Here is a 20,890-nt window from a genome sequence, read left to right as displayed (position 1 = left end):
TATAACTAGTCTGCATCTACGTTTTCCTCTTATTGTAAGGTTAAGCCCCCCCCCCCCAAAAGAAAAGCTCACAGAATCCACTGTATTACTTAACACTGCCATGCCTGCTGGAAGACTGCCTTTCATCCCGCTTGACTAGCTTTGATTCTTCCATTTCATCCCACAAGAACAGAGGTACGCTGTCATTCAGCTTATCCTGCTCATAATTGTAAAACTAGATTTTCCTAACTGCTGTGATACTTGTCTCATGCCAAAATCAGTTGTACTTTTTTTTTTCTTTCGTCTTTTTCCCGGTTAGGGGTTGCCACAGCAGAACTCCGATTCGCTAATGATTGGCAGTCGATTTTTATGGTGCCGAGGTGCCAGCCCAACGCCCAGCCTTCAACGAAGGCACGCCCATTCACGCATGTCTTTCGAACGCCACTCGCCCTATGAGTGTGAAATGCATTTTGAAAACGAAAAAATACTTATTTACTTCTCCAAATCTGTCATAGGATATACTTTCTACATTTCTTAGAAGAAGACTAATAGAACAGAGTAAATTTATTAATATAGTTGAAAATTAACAGAGGATCTGCCCTTTCTTCCAAGGATATTTTTTGTTTTGTAATTATTATGTTCTCTAAGATCTGAACTTTTCCTTGGTTGTAACTGACTCTGTGGAGAAAACAGAAACAATGCTGCTGTACCCCAGTCAACAGACCAAGTGTTGGTGAAACCTTCAGGGAGGAATGGAGGTTTGTGGCTGAGATCAGCTTGCCCATTCCAGAGGCTGGGTTGTGACAAGACCTTTCTGCTTATGTTGCACCAACTGGAAGACAGGAAACAGCAGCCAGCTGCTCTGAAAAAGCAGTGCCCTCTCTGCAACTGGGGTTGCCATGTGGAAGAATGTACTCAGTACCAATACTGCAGGTCCTGCTTTTCAAAAACTATGCACTGCCTGTCCACAGAATGGCAAGGGAGTTATGAAACGTCCTAGCACCTGTCCTCCAGGTTGATGGCTCTCCTGTGGCCAGTTCTTATCCTCACTGCATCTGAGCAAAACACGGGAACGATGGTTATCAGGGGAGGGGACAATGGTCAGTGAAAATGGATAAAGGACCTCAAGTGCCCCATGGATGGCATTTTTGAGCTGCACATACTATAGACTTTGTTGTTGCCTGTTTCCTTTTAAACTCCTATAAGGAAAGGATAGACAATGTATAAACTAAATGACCAACAAAAATTGTATTTTCTTTGTGGTCCTTGTATACCCTCATGTGCCATGAACAAGCAGTCACAGTTGGAATCCTTAAACATCTCCTTTACTTTTGAGTCAGCCTCATGTGATGCACTCCTCCTTCATGATGCTTTGAGGCGTATCTGATTAGACACGTTTTTTCTTCAGAATAGCTTATGAAATATATTGTAGAAAGTTTTTATGCATGGTTTTCTGTTTATGTGCACTATGGAATAGTTTAGGTGTAGACATTATATTTTTTATAAATTGTATGTGTGTATATTGATAATCATCATCAACCCTCTTTTTTCCCATTTTCTACATGGGGTTGGGGTGTCCTGTCAACTGTTGCTGTCTGTCTCAATTCAGTGCAACCCTCCTATCTCCTTTGACAGCCAGGCCTGACTGTCACACGTCTTTTGCTTGGGCTTCTGCGATGATGTTCTCATTTCTTCATCTGTGCCACAATTGTGCATCCTACCACCCATCCCAGACACTTCATCTCAATCATTGCTAACTTGCTTGACTGCCTTCATTGCCTAGGTTTACTGGTTGAACCACTGCTTTACACCTTACTTTTTAGCTCATTTGACATTCTTCTGTCACACACTACTCCTGATACTCTGTGCCAGTTAGCTGCAGCCCCTCTGATTCTAGTATTGACCACCTCATTTAGACTTTCCTTCTCCTCAATCACCCTTGTCAGATACCTGAAGCTGTTAACCTGTTCCACTATTTCCTTTATATCTCAATTTTCAGCTTCTTCTGATTTCCCCATTTGCTGCCATGACAACTGTCTTATTTGTACTCACTTTCAGCCCTTGTGCCTTCAGGTTTGCATTCCATTCCCCTGTCATCTTGTTTAGAGTTGTCCTTTATTGTCACACTGTATACAGCAGCTTTGTTGACCTGTTCTTTGCAAGTTGTAGTCAGCACAGTAGAATCAAGTAAGACGTTTCTATTTCATGCAGTATGGAAAGCACTAAAGGAATGATCAGATGCTGTGTACTAATAATGTGGCTTCTGTTTCACCATACATTAGCTTCACATTACAAAACTTGAATTAAAAGTCTGAGGAAATATGCCAAAGTAAAAGTATGACAACCTTTTTATCTGCAGCAAAGTGGAAGAATGCAAAAGTAAGAATCCAAAGAATTAAAAAAATACAACTATGCAATACTAGACAAAGCTAATACAATTGTGTAATAGTAATTACTCATGGTTGTGTTTTGCTTTCATGGCCAAACCATGCTAACTGTGGGTAAACCAAGCGTTATCCACACCCAGCCATGGACAATTAATAAAGTGGCTACTGCTGGTGCTGCTCAGTCCCTTTACTGGACCGACCCTAGCAGTAGATAAGCCTCCACCATCTCTCTGATCTTTTGGGTTTCATCCTTTTGTCAAGGCATGTCTCATTCAGAGTTTCTTCACTAAGGTCTTCTTGTCAAGTATCCAACTTGTCAACCCATCCAGTTTGTTGAATATTGTTTCATTGAGGACTGTCATGGATAAAGGTGAACAGTTTCTCTATACAGAGACGAGAATTTTCTATATTGAGGAAAACTGTTCCCTTTCTCTGTAGCAGAGCAGTCTCTAAGTTAGTATATGTAAGTATCATGAGTTATGGAGATTCCACTTCCCCACTGGTGGAGTGCAGAATAGCTAGCTTGATTGGTTGATGTAAAGTCAAGATTGTGTTATCTCGAGTTATTCCGTAATGGAAAAGTTGTCCTAGTCCGTGAGCAAAATTCAATGAATTGGCACTGTGTGATTTTCCCTTCAAAATAATGGACCATATCAGATGTTTTCTTTCTCCTCATCTGCTGCTAGTACCAGAATTTCATGAATGTGGTCATCACTAAGGATTTAAAGTGCAAGGAACATTTAAGCTAAGAAATAGGCACCCCCTATTCCCTTGCCTCTCACTGTGTCTTATATATGAATATTTATCATCATAGGGTTAATATTCTGTCACATCTGTACTCTCTCCAGTACAGTTTTATGGAATAGTAGCTGTACAATTCCTGGAATTCTGATTGGCTAGTGAACTACAGCTGCAGTGAGAATACTGAACAATAAAATACATCTTAACTCAACCACTGAAAGAAATATTATTAGAAATGAGCCTTTGAAATGAACTGTTGCTTCATAACAATGAGCACTCTAGACTTGTGTGCTGTTGTTTAAAAATGTCACTGCAAGGCACTAAAATTAGATTTATCTCATGTTTTTGTTACACAGGAGTGAAGTTTTTAAATAGTGGCACACTCACTGTCATAAGTTAGTGCTAGGCTAAATGCCCTTGTAGGCGATTTTAAAACTAGCCAGTTTTCCTTTTTGTGTTTGAAATAACCTCTCCCATATTGGTCTAACTCATTTCATGGTCAATCCTTATATATTAAAAGCAAAAAAGACACAGTGGAGACCGCAGTAGCTTTAAATCAAAGGCAGAGCACGGATTATTTATTAAGTAGTTAGCGCTTTCGGTAGGGAAGTTTTCCCCACCTTCCTCAGACTAGAAAACGTTAAGCAAACACTTCTCAATCATTTAAATAAAGCTGAGCAATTAATTAACATCAATTATTCAATAAAAACAGTATTAAAAATTTTTAAATATTTAAAGGCACAGTATAAAAACTCTTCCTTGTATTCTTTATATTAGATATATTAGATATATTAGACAGCAGCAACTAGATAGACATAGACTTTTCTTAAGTCCTATTGTGCTAACATTTAAAAAAGCTATAGTTATATTTTGTGCGTAACTAAGCAAGTGTATTATAATGCATTTGTCCTACATTTTGTCACAACTTCAAACCCAACTAAAAATACAACTGAAAATACATGCATGCACATCTATTTCATAAAAGATTATCCAAATCTTTTGGAATCAATATCCTATTATGTTATGCTAAAATAATTAATAATAATGACAATAATTAGTGTTAATAAATACTACCTCCTAAGGGCTTTGAGCTTTAATATGCATGTAATTGATACAATTTCATTTAATCCTGGGGGTATATAAGATGATGTACGGATCTGCCAGGCAACTTCTTGTTCCTCTAATTGTAGTTGCCATGGGCCCCCTCTAATATGTGGTTGTACCTGGTGTAAGATTGTAAACCCAAAAGTATGGCTAGGATTTTGGCAGACATGTTTTGCCAAAGCATTGTTTATATCTCCATTATTTATGGCATATATGTGTTCATACACCCTCATCTTGAACGGTCTATCGGTCTTACCGATGTAAAAAGCAGGACACTCCCTGCATAGAGTCAAGATAGACTACTCCTTTGGAGTTGCAATTGAATTTCCCTTTGATCAAATAATCATTGCCCATTATTTTGATGGATGTTCCAACTAGAATGTGTCTACAATGGGAGCACATCCCACACTTGGACATTCCTAGTTGCTTCCCATGTGTCTTCCCTTTAGTGCTTTCCAAAAGTTCTTTTAAGTTGTTGCCTCGTTTATAAGTAAAATTTGGCTTTTCCCCCACAACATTTATAAGTTGTTGATCATCTGAAAGTAATTTCCAGTTCTTAGAAATGATGTTCTTAATAGATTTGAAGTCAACACAATATGTAAATAAGAAAGAAATATTGCGATGTTCTTTCCTATTATTAGAAGTAACTTGCATATTCCCTCCCCTTAATAAAGGATGAAAATGACCTGTTTCTCTCTTATATAAAACTTCTTGTTTGATTTCATCTATGAACATGTGGGGATACCCTCTCATGAGAAACATGGATTGAATTTTATCACATTCAACCAAAAAGTCAACCTGTTCGGACACCATTCTGGCAGCACGAACAAATTGCCCTTTGACAACACTTCTTTTTTGGTGCAGGGGATGCGAACTTGTGAAATGCAGATAGGTATTAGAAAACGTTGGTTTCCTAAAAATAATTGACTTGAACTTGCTAGATTCATTGTCCTTACTGATTTTAACATCCAAGAAGGTGATTTCATTAGCTCCCATAGAGTATGTAAACTCAAGGAATTGTGTAATTTTTGATATACTCTCAATAAAGTGCGGTATAACTTCAGATGACCCATTCCATAAAAAGAACATGTCATCCTGGTACCTAGTGTACCAGGTGACATGTTCCTGATAAAGGGCATTTTTAAACAGAAATTCAGATTCCCAGTGGGCTAATACACTATTGGCAAAAGTGCACCCACATGGTGAACCCATAGCGATGCCAGTTGTTTGGAGAAAAAATCTGTTCTTAAACACCAGGAAGTTATTTTTTAAGATGACATCCAGTAAAGTTTCGACCAGCCGCATTTGATCATTTGGTGCCCCCTTGCTAAGCATAAAGTCAACTGTCCACATTACCCCTAATTCATGTGGGATAACTGTATATAAGTCCTTGATATCAACCACTAGAAAAACCAAAGTTGGCTCATATGGGATTTTACCGATGTTCTGGAGGAAACTCCATGAGTCCCTGCAAATGTGGATTTCTTGTTCTAACAATGGTTTTAATAAACTATCCACCACCTTGGCACAAGCATAGGTTATAGACCCCCTCCCATCCACTATTGGTCTGAAAGGGGGATTCACAAGATCTTTGTGAATTTTAGGTGTGCCAAATAGGGTGGGGATTTTTGGCGCTGGCATGGATAAATAGAGGAATAAATCATAATCAATACTTCCTTCCACAAGTAGATCTTCCAAGATGTTCTTAATTCCATTATAAGCCAAATTTATCTCATTAATACTGGAGGATGTATAAGTATCTGACTCTAAATATTCTAGCATTTTACTTTCGTAAAGATATTCATCCATAAATATTAACCCCCCACCTTTATCAGGCGCCATGACCCTCACTTTGCAGTCATTCAACAATTTAATGAAGGCCAATTCCTCATTCCTGACATTTCGAGCCATATGGTTTAGCCCCCTGGTAGGAGGATAATTATTGGAAACCATTGCCCTCAAGTCCAATTCACATAATTTTTCAAAAATGTGTAAACTTGGATTTAGAGGGGGATTAAACACGCTAGAAATTATATGTGTGTTCACTAAAGAAGGCATATTGCCCAATGTGCATGCTAAATTTAACTTGCGGACAAATAATTTTAAATTGATCACCGTTTTTCACTAGATTACATCTTCTATCTGGAATAAAGGATAAGCCCTTAGCAAAGAAATCAACAAGATCAGGCTCAACAGTCAATATTGTATAATTGTAAATTTTAAAGTCTCCTTTATCATTATACAAGATGCTAGGCCCCTTTTCAGAAGGTAGAGCATCAAAGCTGACGTTAGTTAAATGATGCTCTAACGTCTCCATTGGTTGCCTCTCCTCCTCCCCTGGTTGCCCCTCCGGTTGTTCTGCCCGTTGTTCGACGTGGTGTTCCTCACTGTCGAGAGCCTGTGAAAACCCTGCGCATTTTCCCCATTATTTCCATTAAAAACCTGCTCATCTGAGGGAAAAATATTATCATTTGCATTGTTATTATTTCCCCCATTGGAATTATTATTAGCATTAGTATAGTTTCTTATGCGTTCACTTCTGCGAATGACTGGAGTTTCGCTCTCATTGTCATTAAATTGAGACTCATGAACAGTCACGTGGTTTTCATTCATTTGGGGAACTCTCCAAGCTGCAACCTGTCCAGGAGGGGGAGGGGGGTATGCTTTGAGGTTTTTATAATCTAAAACATCTCGTTCAATTTTACGTTTCTTATTTGATAAGATTTTTGTGATAGAGGCTTCAATGCTAGATAAGATTCTAAGATAATCATAACGATATCTTAGAAAATCTGCATGTTGTTGAAGTGAAGCTTCCAATTTAATTAATTCTTCTTGTAACATGTTGATTTCAATTATGTAAAAGTTAATTAAGGACTCCATAAATTCAATTCCCTGCCTGTCGAACAGGGTTAGCAATTCTTTGTGAAACACAGAGTTATTGATCAACCCTGCGGGGTAACGCCACTGGCGTAACCCCTTGGGTACCAGTCCCTTTGTAATACATTCACGGAGGTATGACACCTCCAATTGCTGTTTCCTGCATCGGAAGAGTTTAGTATCAAAAACATTCAGATTGTCCGAAAAAGTACTCATCCGCTCTTCCTGTATGTCCCTTGTTACCACACTATTGTTAGCAAAAAAATCCTTTTTCGCAAACACTGCCGATAGAGTAGGAATAGTTGAGGAGTCAGATGATGCATTACCAAGTCCGGGTGCATTATAATTTGCAATGCCCCTGCTAGCTCCGCTGTCGGCATGCTGCTGTCCTTGTTCAATTGTTGCTGCATCAACAGGCACAGGCACATTATGTCTTCCTGCGCTAATGTTCATGATTCCTGTATTTACCCCTGACGTTGGAGGGTGCAAGCGTATTTCGTTTGGTAACAGCTCTTGGACCCTCTGCGATAGACTATCTACTTTGACCATGAGTAGATTCACCAAAACCGTTAGATCTCCCGGTGAACCAGAAACTAGTTGTGCTGTTTGTGGCTGATTCCCTTCCGGTATATCCTGGGAATCGTTTTGCGTAAACAGCACTTGAGAAGCAGTCCGATGATGCTCACTGCCTTGATCCTTGCCACCGCTCCCACTCGACATGACCAACGTGTTAAAAGAGAAAATTCACGACTACCAAAAGCAAAAAAGACACTGTGCCTTTAAATATTTAAAAATTTTTAATACTGTTTTTATTGAATAATTGATGTTAATTAATTGCTCAGCTTTATTTAAATGATTGAGAAGTGTTTGCTTAACGTTTTCTAGTCTGAGGAAGGTGGGGAAAACTTCCCTACCGAAAGCGCTAACTACTTAATAAATAATCTGTGCTCTGCCTTTGATTTAAAGCTACTGCGGTCTCCACTGTGTCTTTTTTGCTTTTGGTAGTCGTGAATTTTCTCTTTTAATACGTCAATCGTTATATATTACATATGATCATAGGAAGTTGCTAGGCTAAAGGCCCTAGAGCCTTTTTCAGCCTAGCCAATAATGCCCCAAATTTCGCAATTATCAATCAACACTGGCTAGAATGACTTTAATATATACCAGTGACTTGGGCACCTGCAAACTGCCCTGTCCTAAGGACCACAGGTGACATGTCAGGGGTGAATTTACAATTTCCCATCCATTGGTCCAAACAGCATTGGAATAGGCCTAGGGATGAGTTCTGTTCCAGAGAAGAGGTAATCTCTTAGACACATACCTATCCTTCCAACATGTTTTATTTATGTCACAGATGACATTTAGAGCCTTAAATTGGGTAGTTCTAGTGCTGTTAGTTTTGCAAATATGTAGCAAATCCATTAGGCATGGATAGGAGAATGCCTTGTAGGTTAGGCATAGATCTCCCTCAGTAATCTGTAGGAGACCAAGTACAGGGACAGAGCTTTGTGGCAGTCCACATAGGACTTATTATTTACATTCTGTATTTTTTAGTGAGAAACCTCTGTGGCCACTCCAGTTGTTGCAAATACTTGGTCAGATAGATGTGGAATGGTACGTTAGACTTGATTATTGGTATAATGAGGGCTGCGTGTAGTGGAACTATGATCTTCTTAGATCTGGATGCCATGTCTTTACTTATAAGTTGAACCATGTAGAAGGATTTTCTTACTACCATGGACACATGATGATCAAAGTTCAAGTTACTGTCAACCTGAATTCTCAAGTCCTTTACCACTGGGTCGACTCTTAGGGGGAGTGTTATCAGTGCTGTAATTTTCAGGGGTATTCACCTTCCCAAAGGGTGTAATTAAGCATTTTTCTGCATTGAGTTTTAGGCCATGGTTCTGGCAGCAGATATTAGTCTGTGTCTGACCTTCCTGGGGGATATGTACATCTTTGGGGGATTAAATGATTGTGCCCATCTTGCAGTTGTCAGCATATTTGATCAGCCAAAGGCCTTCTATCCCAATAATAATAAAAATAATAATAATAATAACTGGGATCATACCATTGGTAATTTGAGGGAACCCATGCATGGATAAAGCATTTAGGATCTGTCTCTGTCTTATAGTAGTATAGGAGGCAGTCCTCTGGTAAATTTTCTCTTTCCCATCCATACATCTCAGAATCTAGGCTATTTGGTATTACTTGAGCACTAAAACCAGCCATCCAACATTAAGGAGGCCCTTCTGCACCCTTGTGGCAGAATTGTGTAGCCCATGACCCATCTGAGTTGCGGATTGCTGGAAAAACGCTCTGTTTTGGGCTTTCCTATTGGCTAGCCTGTGTTAAAACTGTTAAACCTCACTTTTATTTAAGTCCAGTGTTTGTGCGGTTTTAAACTTAGTTTGGCGGAGCTGCTCAGAGTTTGGCGACCTTAGCCAGAGATCTGGAGTGAATCTGAACTAAATCCAATGCATCCACTGTGTTCAACAAAAAATAGGTATATTTTAAGCTTGCATTGCACTTTTTCAAACTGTATTTTGCTTAATTGCTGCTTAATTTTTGCTGTTTTTTATTGCTGTGACTTGTTTTTTTTTCTGCACTTTGAATTTCTAGCACTTCTGTATTTCATAGCATAGGCTAGATTCAGATTTGCTGAATCTAGGCTGTTTGCTAGTACTTGAGCACTAAAATCAACCATCCTACATTATAAAGGTCGTCCTGCACCCTTGTGGCAGAAGTATGTAGCCCAGGACCCTTCTGGGTTGGGGATTGCTGGAAAAAGGCTCAGCTTTGGCCTTTCCTATTGGTTAGTTTGTGTTAAACTGTTTAACTTTGCTTATATTTAAGCCCTGTGTTTGCGCATAGCTGCGTACCACGCAACTGGGTTTAGCACTGCTCTCTATAGACACAAATGCTTAGAAACACAATTTTCCTTGATTTCTGCTAGAGAACTCTCCTTAGCTCCACTGCCTCTCTATGCACTACACAGTTATGCATTGCTACCCAATGAACAACGCAACTGCACATTCTGAGGCATTGATGCAGTCTTCCACCTTTAGCCCTCCACAGAATAGCCACCTTTGTTAGTCTCACAAGCAAACCCTGGTCCATCTAGCCCAGCCCCACTAGTTACTACAGTATATACCTGTTATAATGGATGGACAGTTTCCCACCATTTCTGCAACTCACCTGATTGACATTGGCATCCTGAGGCAATGCAACAATTGCCTCATGTATACTGACAGCCACTTGCTCCTAAAGCAAATACAGTATGTGAGAGATGTCACTATACCATGAAATTAGAATCAGTCCTCTCCCACAACAATAAACAAGACATGCAACAGAGTTGTTAGCACACACAACTCCCCTCTCTCACAAGATAAGGTCAAGACACATAAAACCACATACGCGGAGGTACTCACTAAGAGTCTACCAAAAGACCAGAGATCTCCCAAGGGAAAACAACATACACATACTGGTACACTAACAGAATCCACTACTACACATAGCACACCTATCAGTGTCTCAACAATTAAGCCCCTAAGGCAAAACACCTCCAAACCTAATGTTCTAGACATCTAGTGAGACACACAGATGTACCCCTCATCAGGTTGAACATGGAGAAGGTCAAAGCCAGCTGCTTGCCAGGTGCCAAGATCCATCAAATCTTGCACACACTCAAGTCGCTTAGCAACAGTTACTGTTATGACTTGGACATAGTACATGTTAGGGTGAATGACTTGAGGTGTACCTCTCCAGACTATATCAAAAGAGTAATACATTACTAGATGGGTAGCCAACTGGCTCACTGACAGAACACACACTGCCAAATTATATGTCTCTTGCCCTAAACAGCATCCTACCTTCACCTAGGATGATGCCACAATACAGACAAAAAAATATTGAGTTCAATAACTGGCTTAACTTCTAGTGTCACTCCAGGGGGATACAGTATCTGTCTACCTGGAAAGACACGGTCGACATTCCACGTTGTTTTGCCAGAGATGGCCTTCACCTTTCTCCTGAAGGCTTTCAGATACTGGCAGGGGATCTTGTCTCCCCATAGTGCTTTTTTTAGGCAATGTCCAAACAACAGAAATTAACTAACATAAAGAAATCCACTAAAGACAAACTCAAGGCCATGCTGCTTAATGCTAAGGCCTTAAACAGTAAACTGCATTCCCTGGAAGTACTCCTCACCTTGGAAGATGCTGTCATTTGTGCAGTCACTGAGACTTGGCTACTGAGAGTAGCCCAGCTGTACAAAGCTACAATGCTTTCACATGTTCAGACCCCAAAACGAGCATGAAAGAACCAAAGGTGGAGGTTTATCCATCTTCATTAAATCCAAATAGACCTCAAGACTGGTGAAATAGTATGACTGTCTTGAGCTACTCCAGGTCATTTTTAACTACAGGTAAAATACCCTTCCACATCATTGCCAGCTATAGATCCCCCACCATGAACCAGGGGAAGCACACTGCCTACCTGGATTTGCTAGAGACTCTCAGTATACAGCCAAACACTTTGGTCATGGGAGATTTCAACTATCCTTCCATCAGTTGGGCAACTTACTTGAGCGCAAACACAACCACTACGAGGTTCCTGGACTTTGTTAATTCAAATGCCCTGGAACAGTTGGCCCGCACCACCACAAGGGGCTCAAATGTCCCGGACCTAATGATCACCAACACTGGGGGGGGTGTTGCCCTCCTTGGTAAGATCAGACCATAAGTCTTTCTCATTTGAAGTAAAGATCAAACCTGACACTCCCCCACAGGAATAAATAAAAAAAACGTAAACATTTCTCCAAAGCAAGCTATTGCCTACTAAGCGATGGTGTAAAATGTTTGAAAGCCCCTGCCAACAATGACTTCTATGCAGAAGAATGTACAAATGCCCTATATAGCCACTGAAACAAATGCATTATCTAGGCTGTACCTAACAGGAACAAAACTAAGTCTTCCTGAAAAAACAAGACACCCTGGTGGAATGTAAGTATAAGTTATACCACAAAAGAAAGAAACTAATATCTATGAACAGGAGGGAACTTACTCAACAGAGGAAGAATATCTTCCACAGCTTGAACAAGCAAATGAGATATCTTGTTAAGTCCTCCAAGGCTAGCTATGAGTTAAATTAGTATCCCTAGCTAAAGACAGTCATAAGGCATTCTTTGGCTACATCCGAAACCTAAAAGGGAATGCCCAGCTGTGGACTGAACTTATAGTGGATGGTACCATTCACATTGAACCTGAGAAAATTGCCAATGTGCTAGCTGACAGATGTGGCAATAACTTCACCCCCCCACCACCAGACATACCCCAAAGCATTCCTGACACCAGTCCTCTACTGAGTTTCTCCAAAGAACATGTACAAGCACTCTCCAAGGCCAGAAACATGATTTGTATGGGACCAGATAACATCCCAAACTGCTTACTAAACATTCTAAAACAAGACCTAGCAGAATCTCTTGGCACTGTCTTTAACCATAGCCTGGGGACATCTTTATCCATTTACACTATAAATACGTTCTATAGTCTTTTATATGATATATTAAAACAGGATAGTTAACAGTGAATATGTATATCACTTTAAATTTTAATTAAGTGTATTTTTTGATTGAGACTTGATGTATAAAAGGTGTTACTGGTACCAGTGCTTTTATCTGATGAAGTCTAGTCATTAGACGAAAGCGCTCATCTGCTGTATGTTGTGAGAATATAAGAAGATTTGCATCAACGTTTGTGTCCTGGACTTTACTTTTATATTTGAATTGGTTTTATTTTCTTATTTTGCATATGAGGATGGTCAGAGTTATGGGCCTGTAATTGTCTGGGTCTATAGAAGGCCCTCCTTTGTGAAGGGGCAGGTGTTCTCCATTCGCTTGGTGCAAAGCCTATATGGAGGCTGAGACTGAACAGTGTTGTTAGTGTTGCCATGTCTTGTTGCTTAAGTAACACTCTCTCTCTCATGTGACTTTTATTTACTACCCACTGTTTGGAATAATGGATTATCCAGAAACATTAAAATTTCCTTCTGTTGTCACACATATAGCCCTCTTTCTAAATAGTAATACCAAAAATTAACTCCTCTAGAAGAAGAGGGTTAATACTGAAAATTGACTCTTCTAGAAGGAGAAGAGGGTATTATCCTTGCTAGGTTCATACACAATCACAAATAAATATTTTCCAGTCCTACATCTATCTACCAAGGGTCTTCTCTGACACTGCTACATGGGAGACGTTGTCCACACATCTCATTTAACTATAATGACTCTAAAATTGCACAGCCTTGGAGAAGTTGAACTTCTGGAATGTTCCCTCTTCCTCATGGCTGTGTGATCCTAGAGCCATTTTAATTAAGTACTTGGGGTACTTGGGGTGGCCTACCTTTCTGGCTTGCTTTATCAAGTTCAAGTAAAACCAACTGCCCAAGCTGTCAGAAAAAGTCCAGTTCCATCACAGGATGTGATATAGGCAGCTCTGGCTTTGCCCTGCAGTGTACTCTTTGTAGCCTGAAAGGTTTTAACTCTAAATCTCTGAATTTAACATGAATGCAGTATTTTAGTTTTCTCATGTATACCTAGCATAACATATAGTTTTTTATCTAATAGGTGTGCTTGTGTAAACGTCTTGCGCCTGTAATTTGAAATTGAGGTAAAATATTAGTTGTTTTGGTCCTGGTCATGGCTGAAATTCTTGGGCTATGACATTTACCCATTTCAGACAAACAAAACCATCCACTGATTTGTTTTCTAGCTAATTTTAAAATTGTTTCTTAGTATGAGGATTTCAAAAATCCAGTGAGGCAGTTTCACTACATGCTTTTATGAGGTTAGTGTACTTCTGAAGTCAGAGAGAAGGAGATTTTAAGAAAGGATGTTTTGAGGACTGGAAATGCTGTTTTTCATGAAAGGCCTTAATACTATATATATTTTAAAAAGGCAAATGGATTTTGGCATGGTCATGCATAAACATTTGAAAATGAAAATGAACCATTACTTATTTTATCACTGCACATATAAATGCACAGTGTGAAGGACATAAGGCCAAATGAACTGGCAGAAAATAAATTGGAAAATCCTTTTACACTTCCAGTATATTAGTTTGTATTGTTGTCTGCATTCACAGAGTTGCTGCAGTACCACATTGGCAGTTTGATATGTCATCTTCTTCCTAATGTTCTAATCTAGTCCTTACATGAAGAAATCAGTGTCTGGCTCTCTAGATCACTGCTGACTTCAATGACTCCAGTACTCATGTTAATAATATGCCTGTCAGCTCTTATTCCTATAGCCTGATGGTCTGATCATGCAACCTTCCATCTTCCACAATGGAGTGCTTTAAGAACAGTAGTTTAATAAGTCCACCTTGCCAAGGCATACTCTGTTTCCACTAATTCTACAACCAGCACAGTCATTCTATTTATTGTCTCCACATTTACCTGCTAACTGATGTTTGAATAAATAGGTGCTTTGAATGTTTAAAAACAAGTGTAGCATGTATTAAATACATAAATAAATGCTAAATACATAAACAAATGCTAAAACAAACTCAGAATGAACTCAGAAAGCTACTGTAAATGCCAACAAGTAAGAAAACAATGGTAAAAAATATTTTACAAAAGAAAAAGGTACAGCTGGGTTTTCTCACTGACTTGCCAAGCAACTTTAAAATTACCTTTTTAGTGTATTCACTTTTTGGCACCTCTGCATATGGCACAGCCCCCAAGTGCTGTAAGTTGACATACTAGAAATGGTGTGATACTGGAAGCTTTGGGTTCTGAAGAAATGAGACTGAAAGTAAGTATCATTATGTCTCAAATGTTAGTCTTAGAACAGAATTCAAGTGTGATGGTATTTTTATAAGGATCCTAAAGTCATTATTTAACATAAGTTAACTAGTTTGTGTTATCATGTGCTTTTATAGGAGCTGTTAAAGAGTGGAGTGATAGGAGATGTGGTCCATATTCAACACCTGGAGCCTGTGAGTATTATATGACACTGTTGCTCATGTCACGCTTCCTGTATTTTTTATATGGTGATGGTTGTTTAAAGAAACTATGGACAGAAACTGAAAACTATATTTTATTACCATGCCATGAAGTTCTACACAGTCCAAAATTAACAGCAGTATAATATCAATATATTATTAATTCTGTATATTTTTCTAACCATGACTGCCATCATGGGGGAAGAGATGCTGACATGATTTTGTTTTATTGAACTACTAGATGTTATGAAGTCCTATCTTGCTGTAATTCTTGCTGGATGGGTTCAGAGCCGATTCTCGGCTCTGACTTGGCCAGTACTAAAGCTCGAGAGCTTTTACTGGCTTGAGGCTAACCCCTATCCCATGGTGCCTCATGGCAATTCCCCAAATCTCGTTTGCCGCGAAAGCTTCAAGGTTGTCTCCTTACTGGCTCGTTGGCTAAGTAGATTTATTTTCATAAATCCTGATATTTTTTGTCTATTTTCTTCATATTTCTACTTTAGTAGTTATCTAGTACCTGTGTGATTGTTGTGAGTGTGTGATCCCCTATTCCACTTTCTTAGGATTGTACGGCCCATTTTAGTTATGGGACCATAGTTGCCTGTTTAAATTAGAGGGCCTTTCCACTCTGAGTGCTAGTTCTTCTTCTTTTAAAAAAAAAAAAAAAAAACTTTTTTCTTCTCTTCATAGCTTTGTTGTTTATAGTTAGTATTGTTATTATTGTTATTGTTGTTAGCCTTGTTTTCTTGTTAGCATGTCCAAAGACAAAAATAGAGAACATAAGGAACACCTCCCTTCTGGGTTTAAGAAATGTGACAAGTGTTCACAAAAAATGTCATTGACTGACAGTCACACTAGCTGTGTGTACTGTCTGGGAGAGGCTCATGTACAAGAACCCTGTACTTTCTGTCATGCCTTTAGTACCAGGGTTCTTAGTGAGAGAAAATGCAAACTGATTGACAGGGGTCTCATGACTAGTTCCTTCCAGGAACAGCTGTAACCTGGTCAGACAGTTCCCAAAACTTTAAAGAGAAAGTCTCCATCGGTTCCAGTTTCTGAGCCATCTAAGAAGTCTAAAGCAATGGAGCTGAGGAGTTCTGGCTCTGATTCTGCTTCTTCTATCTCAGATCTATCTGTTTCCTCGGTGCCAAGGCAGCCTTCGGTATCGCGACATTCACCTGTCATGGACCCTATCTCACTTACTTTGAGATCTCCTATATTAGAGAGGAGGAGATCTCCTTCTGTCTCCACCCGTTCCTCCAGGACACTTTCGGATGAGGATATTGAGTGGGTGGTGAAGAGGTTGCTCTGTGACCTGGCTCTGGCTAAAAAGTTAGCTCTTCTGGACCCAAAGGCTTCGGAGCCATCCCATCCCCAGACTACTACTCGTCCTCCAACTGCTTCACTCTCGGAGTCGAACACTTCCGGTCCTTCTGTGTTGGATCCTTCGGTTCCAAGAATTCTTCCTGCTTCCTCGGAACCAATAACGCTATCCTCAGCAGCTCAGTCTGGAGCCAAGGGATTTGAGGGCTGACTCTCTTGAATCGACTCTGAGAGGGATAGTCACCCCGTTTTTTCTTCAGAACCAACTCTCCCTCTCGGTGCTTCAGCTCATCTGAGCTTGGTTCCCACATCTGCTTCGGAACCTGTTGCTCCTGCTCGGAGTCGACCTTCCATCACCTCGGAGTGGAAATCGTCTTCGGAGTGGGGTGGAAAGGCCTTCGAAGCAATAGAGAAAGCTTTGTCCAGTGCCAAAGCCTTGCCTTTGGACCTGATGTCCCACCAGCAGCCAGCAGTAACTCCCCCACCCCCTCAGTGTAGGGAACCAGAGACTCAAGCCCTTGGGATAGGGTCTAGAAGGAAGGGAGAAACTGTCTCCAACAGCAGATAAGGTTTTCCCTTCCTGCTCGCACCTGGTCAAAGAACACAAGGCTAACAACAATAACAATAATAACAATACTAACTATAAACAACAAAGCTATGAAGAGAAGAAAAAAGTTTTTTTTTTTTTTAAAAGAAGAAGAACTAGCACTCAGTGTCCCCTCTTCTGAGACCTCCCCAGATTATCCCACTGGAGAGCTCCCTCGGAAGAGACTTTGTAAGAGGAAGCACATTGACTCACCTGAGTCTGTCACATCAGACACTGATTTGGATGAGTCAGAAGGGTCCCCTAGATCCACCTCTGAGGATGTCGCTTTCGCTGACATCCTTGAAATTCTTAGACAGAGGGGTGATTGGAAGACCTCTAACCCGACTGAGGATGAATCAGTGTATCTTGAGGCCTTTGGTTCCCGACCTTCCACCTCCTGGGTGACACCGCCTTATGACCAACTCTTGGGGGTAATATCACAGAAAGCCTGGACCTCCCCGGACACAGTGGAGCCTGTGCCGAGGGGGCCAAACAAATTTATGACTATCCCGGAAGATAAGTCCTTTCTTTCTAAGGGAGTTCCTGTGGATGCTATGGTGGTAACAGCGGCCACAAAAAAAGAGTTGTCTGAGACATCTTCTAATATCCATCCTCCTAATAAAGAGTCCAGGATGATGGATAGGTATGGAAGGCATACCTTCTCTTCATCGGCATTTACCTTACGATCACTGAATTACCTGCCCTATTTTACTAGACTTCAAAGGGATCTTCTGAAGGAGTTGGGAGACACCCTTTAGGGTTCAATAACTTTGGAATCCATGGATAAGTATCTGCGCAGCTCTCCACCCTTACATCTATAGCCCACTCCTCCATGAGGCTGATTTCCTATGCAGCTGATGGAGCGAGCAGGGCAGCCGCAGCAGGAATTTCTCTTAGGAGACATTCCTGGATGCCTCTTTGTAACTTCACGGAATCCTTTAAGTCTTCCTTTACCAACGTCCCCTTTGATGGTTCAACTCTTTTTGGACTGCAGGTAAAAGAGACTTTGACCAGGTGCGAGCAGGAAGGGAAAACCTTATCTGCTGTTGGAGACAGTTTCTCCCTTCCTTCTAGACCCTATCCCAAGGGCCATACAGGAGGGAAAATGTAGATGTTCATCGTGTTTCACTGTTGCAGTCATTACAATTGGGCTATCCTGCTGGCAGGCTACCCGCAGTCGGCCCGAGTTCCAAAGTCTAGGTCCGGCGTCAGTTGCTGTCGCCTCATCCCTGACATCAGTGCACCAGGGGTATAAAAGTTGCAGCCGACGCCATTTTCTTCAGTCTTTCTTGCTGCGCGGTGCCCGAAGCAAAAGCAATTTGCAAGTCCCGTTTGGCCGACTCCTGAGATTTTAAAATTCGAATTTCAGATCCAAAGTCTTCATTAAAGCTAAGTACCCCGTTGGGGAAACTTTTTTCTTGCTCCAGACCGATGTCAGAAAAAGTTAATAACTGTATTTTTTGTGGGAAGCAAATACCTCATAAGGATTTTCATTCTTACTGTATTCCTTGCCTAGGCCCTGACCACGACATTGCTAGTTGTCGGTTTTGTGCTAGATTTAACCAACGCACTATTGAGCATCGGTACGATTTTGAATTTCATTACTTTGGCAGAAGATTTAATTATATAATGCCGTCGGAACAGCCGGCTACCGGAGTTTATAAAAAGCGCAAAGAAAAAGAAAAGGACAGGCATCCGAGGTCCAAAACCGACGATGAGGCTTTTTCTAGGCCTGTCGCCGGTTCTCAGTGAGGTGCTTTCGCAGCCCCTGACGCCCACTACCTCAGAGCCACAGGCCGCTTCTGACTCTCACATGGAGCCGACTAGGCCACTGGAAAATCAAGGTATTGGACACTCGGAAACTATTCCCTCAGATGGGTCCAGAGCCGCTGAGCAGACATCGGCTTCTGAGAGTGTTTTCAGGCCTACACAGTTATATGTAAAACCAACTTCAGCTTCAAAGGCAAAGATTAAAGCAGCTCTAAAGACAAAGAAACAAGTACAGCATTCTCCTGAACAGGCCTCCATGCCTACAAAACAGATGCTTAAAATGGCCGAAGACCTAATTACTTTGATCAGGGGTTCCCATCCCCCTCCTGATAAGAGGCCTAGGCAAGAGATAGAATATGAATCTTCAGATCAGGTTTCCATTTCCTCTGATTCCTCTTCTGAACAGGAATATTCTCTTCCTCCCTATGAGGATTCTGATGCTGAATAATCTATCCCTTCAGCCTCTCCTCCTGAGGATTATTCTTTTGGGGAGACACTGCATACTATGAGGGAGCATTTCCACTGAGAGAGCCAAGATTACTCAGAATCCAAGAAAAGGCTCAGAGACTTCATTTTATTACCTCAGCACAGGCCCCTTGCTATTCCTCCTGTTTTAGACATTGTAGATGATGTATTTTCAGTCTCCTGACTCTTTACCACCAGCTCCTGTTAAGCCAGACAGATACTACAGGGTTCCTGATTCACATAAATTTCTTTATAAAAACCCTTCTGCTGACCCAGAAACTATCTCTCAGGGTCCCAAAGGGGTCAAGGCTTCCACTGCAAAAAACACTATCCCCTCTGATAGGGATTCAAGAGCCCTGGACAGATGGGGGAAAAAGATTTATACTTCTGCTACCTTGGCTGTAAGAGCTTTAAATTGTCAGTTTCATATGCTTAAATATCAGCAATATCTTATGTCACTACTTAAACAGAAATTGTTGACAAATTCAGAATGTGCAGAAAACAAAGAAATGCAGGATTTATTGCATGCAGCTGAACAAGTGGGAAAGCATACTTTGCAATGTGGTTTTGATTCTCTAGAGGCCTCCTGCAGGGCCGCTGTTACATGTTCTGTCATTAGAAGGCATGATTGGTTAAAAGAACAGAATCTGCCCGATCATGTTAAAGCAAAACTATTAGTTGCTCCATTACAGCATGATACCTTGTTTGGTGTTAAAGCAGAAGCGGTGTTAGAAAATGGAGGACAAACCTAAATCTATGCAAACAGTCAAGTATTTCTTACAGGTACAGCCTCCCAGATTTAGCAGGAACTGGCCTACAAAGAATTGGTCCTTTCCAGTGTCAGACAGGCCACAAAGAGGCAGATACAGACACCCCAGAGGCAGATCACAGCCCCAAGGCTCATACAGGCCTAAATAATAGGGTGCTTCTACCTCCAAAAGCGGAGAGGAAAAATCACAGCCATACAGGAAACAGTCTCAATGACTTTCCCCTGCCAGCACCAAGCACTTATCTTCTGGCAGCTCCTTTGGGGGGAAAACTAGCACTTTTTTCACAAAATTGGCACATGATCACCCAGGACAAATGGGTCTTAAATATCGTATCACAAGGCTACAGGTTCCACTTTCACACCCTGCCAAGGCCAAACGGTATGCCAGACCTGCCACGCAATCAATGGGCAGAGGCACAAAAACAAGTTTCATCCCTCATGGTCATGAGAGCCATTCAGCAAGTACCACAGCAAGAGCAGGGACTAGGATTTTACTCAAGGCTATTCTTGGTGCCCTGAAAGGACAAAGCCTGGAGACCAATACTGGACCTGTCTATCCTAAACACATTCCTGGATATTCAAAATGTTAACTTTGCAGCAGCTTCTGCCCATGCTGGGCAAGAAGGCTTGGCTTGCGACTTTAGACCTAAAAGAGGCATACCTGCATGTCCCAATCAGACAATCATGCAGAAGATACCTCAGATTTATAGCAGGCTCAATGCACTACCAATTCTCTGCACTGCCCTTTGGCTTATCTACTGCGCCCAGGGTCTTCACAAAATGCCTGGCACCAGTAATTGCATTTTGCAGACAAAGAGGAATACAAATATATCCTTACTTGGACGACTGCCTTATTCAAGCAGAGAACAAGGACATTCTACTACAG

General features: G+C 40.9%; 1 protein-coding gene across 1 annotated transcript in view; it reads left to right on the top strand.

Annotated features, from left to right (window-relative positions):
* LOC122795001 (uncharacterized oxidoreductase YjhC-like) overlaps positions 1-20,890 on the top strand; it is a 1,313,984-nt gene that overhangs the window by 1,281,155 nt on the left and 11,939 nt on the right. The window contains exon 8 of the mRNA XM_044063588.1: positions 15,029-15,085. Coding sequence (XP_043919523.1) covers positions 15,029-15,085 — 57 coding nt within the window. The remainder of the gene's footprint in view (positions 1-15,028; positions 15,086-20,890) is intronic.

Source organism: Protopterus annectens, chromosome 2.part1, assembly GCF_019279795.1.
Source record: "Protopterus annectens isolate FY-2018-M chromosome 2.part1, PAN1.0, whole genome shotgun sequence".
Classification (NCBI taxonomy): domain Eukaryota; kingdom Metazoa; phylum Chordata; order Ceratodontiformes; family Protopteridae; genus Protopterus; species Protopterus annectens.
Note: the sequence above shows the minus strand (reverse complement) of the source record. Positions and strands in the feature narration are given on the sequence as shown.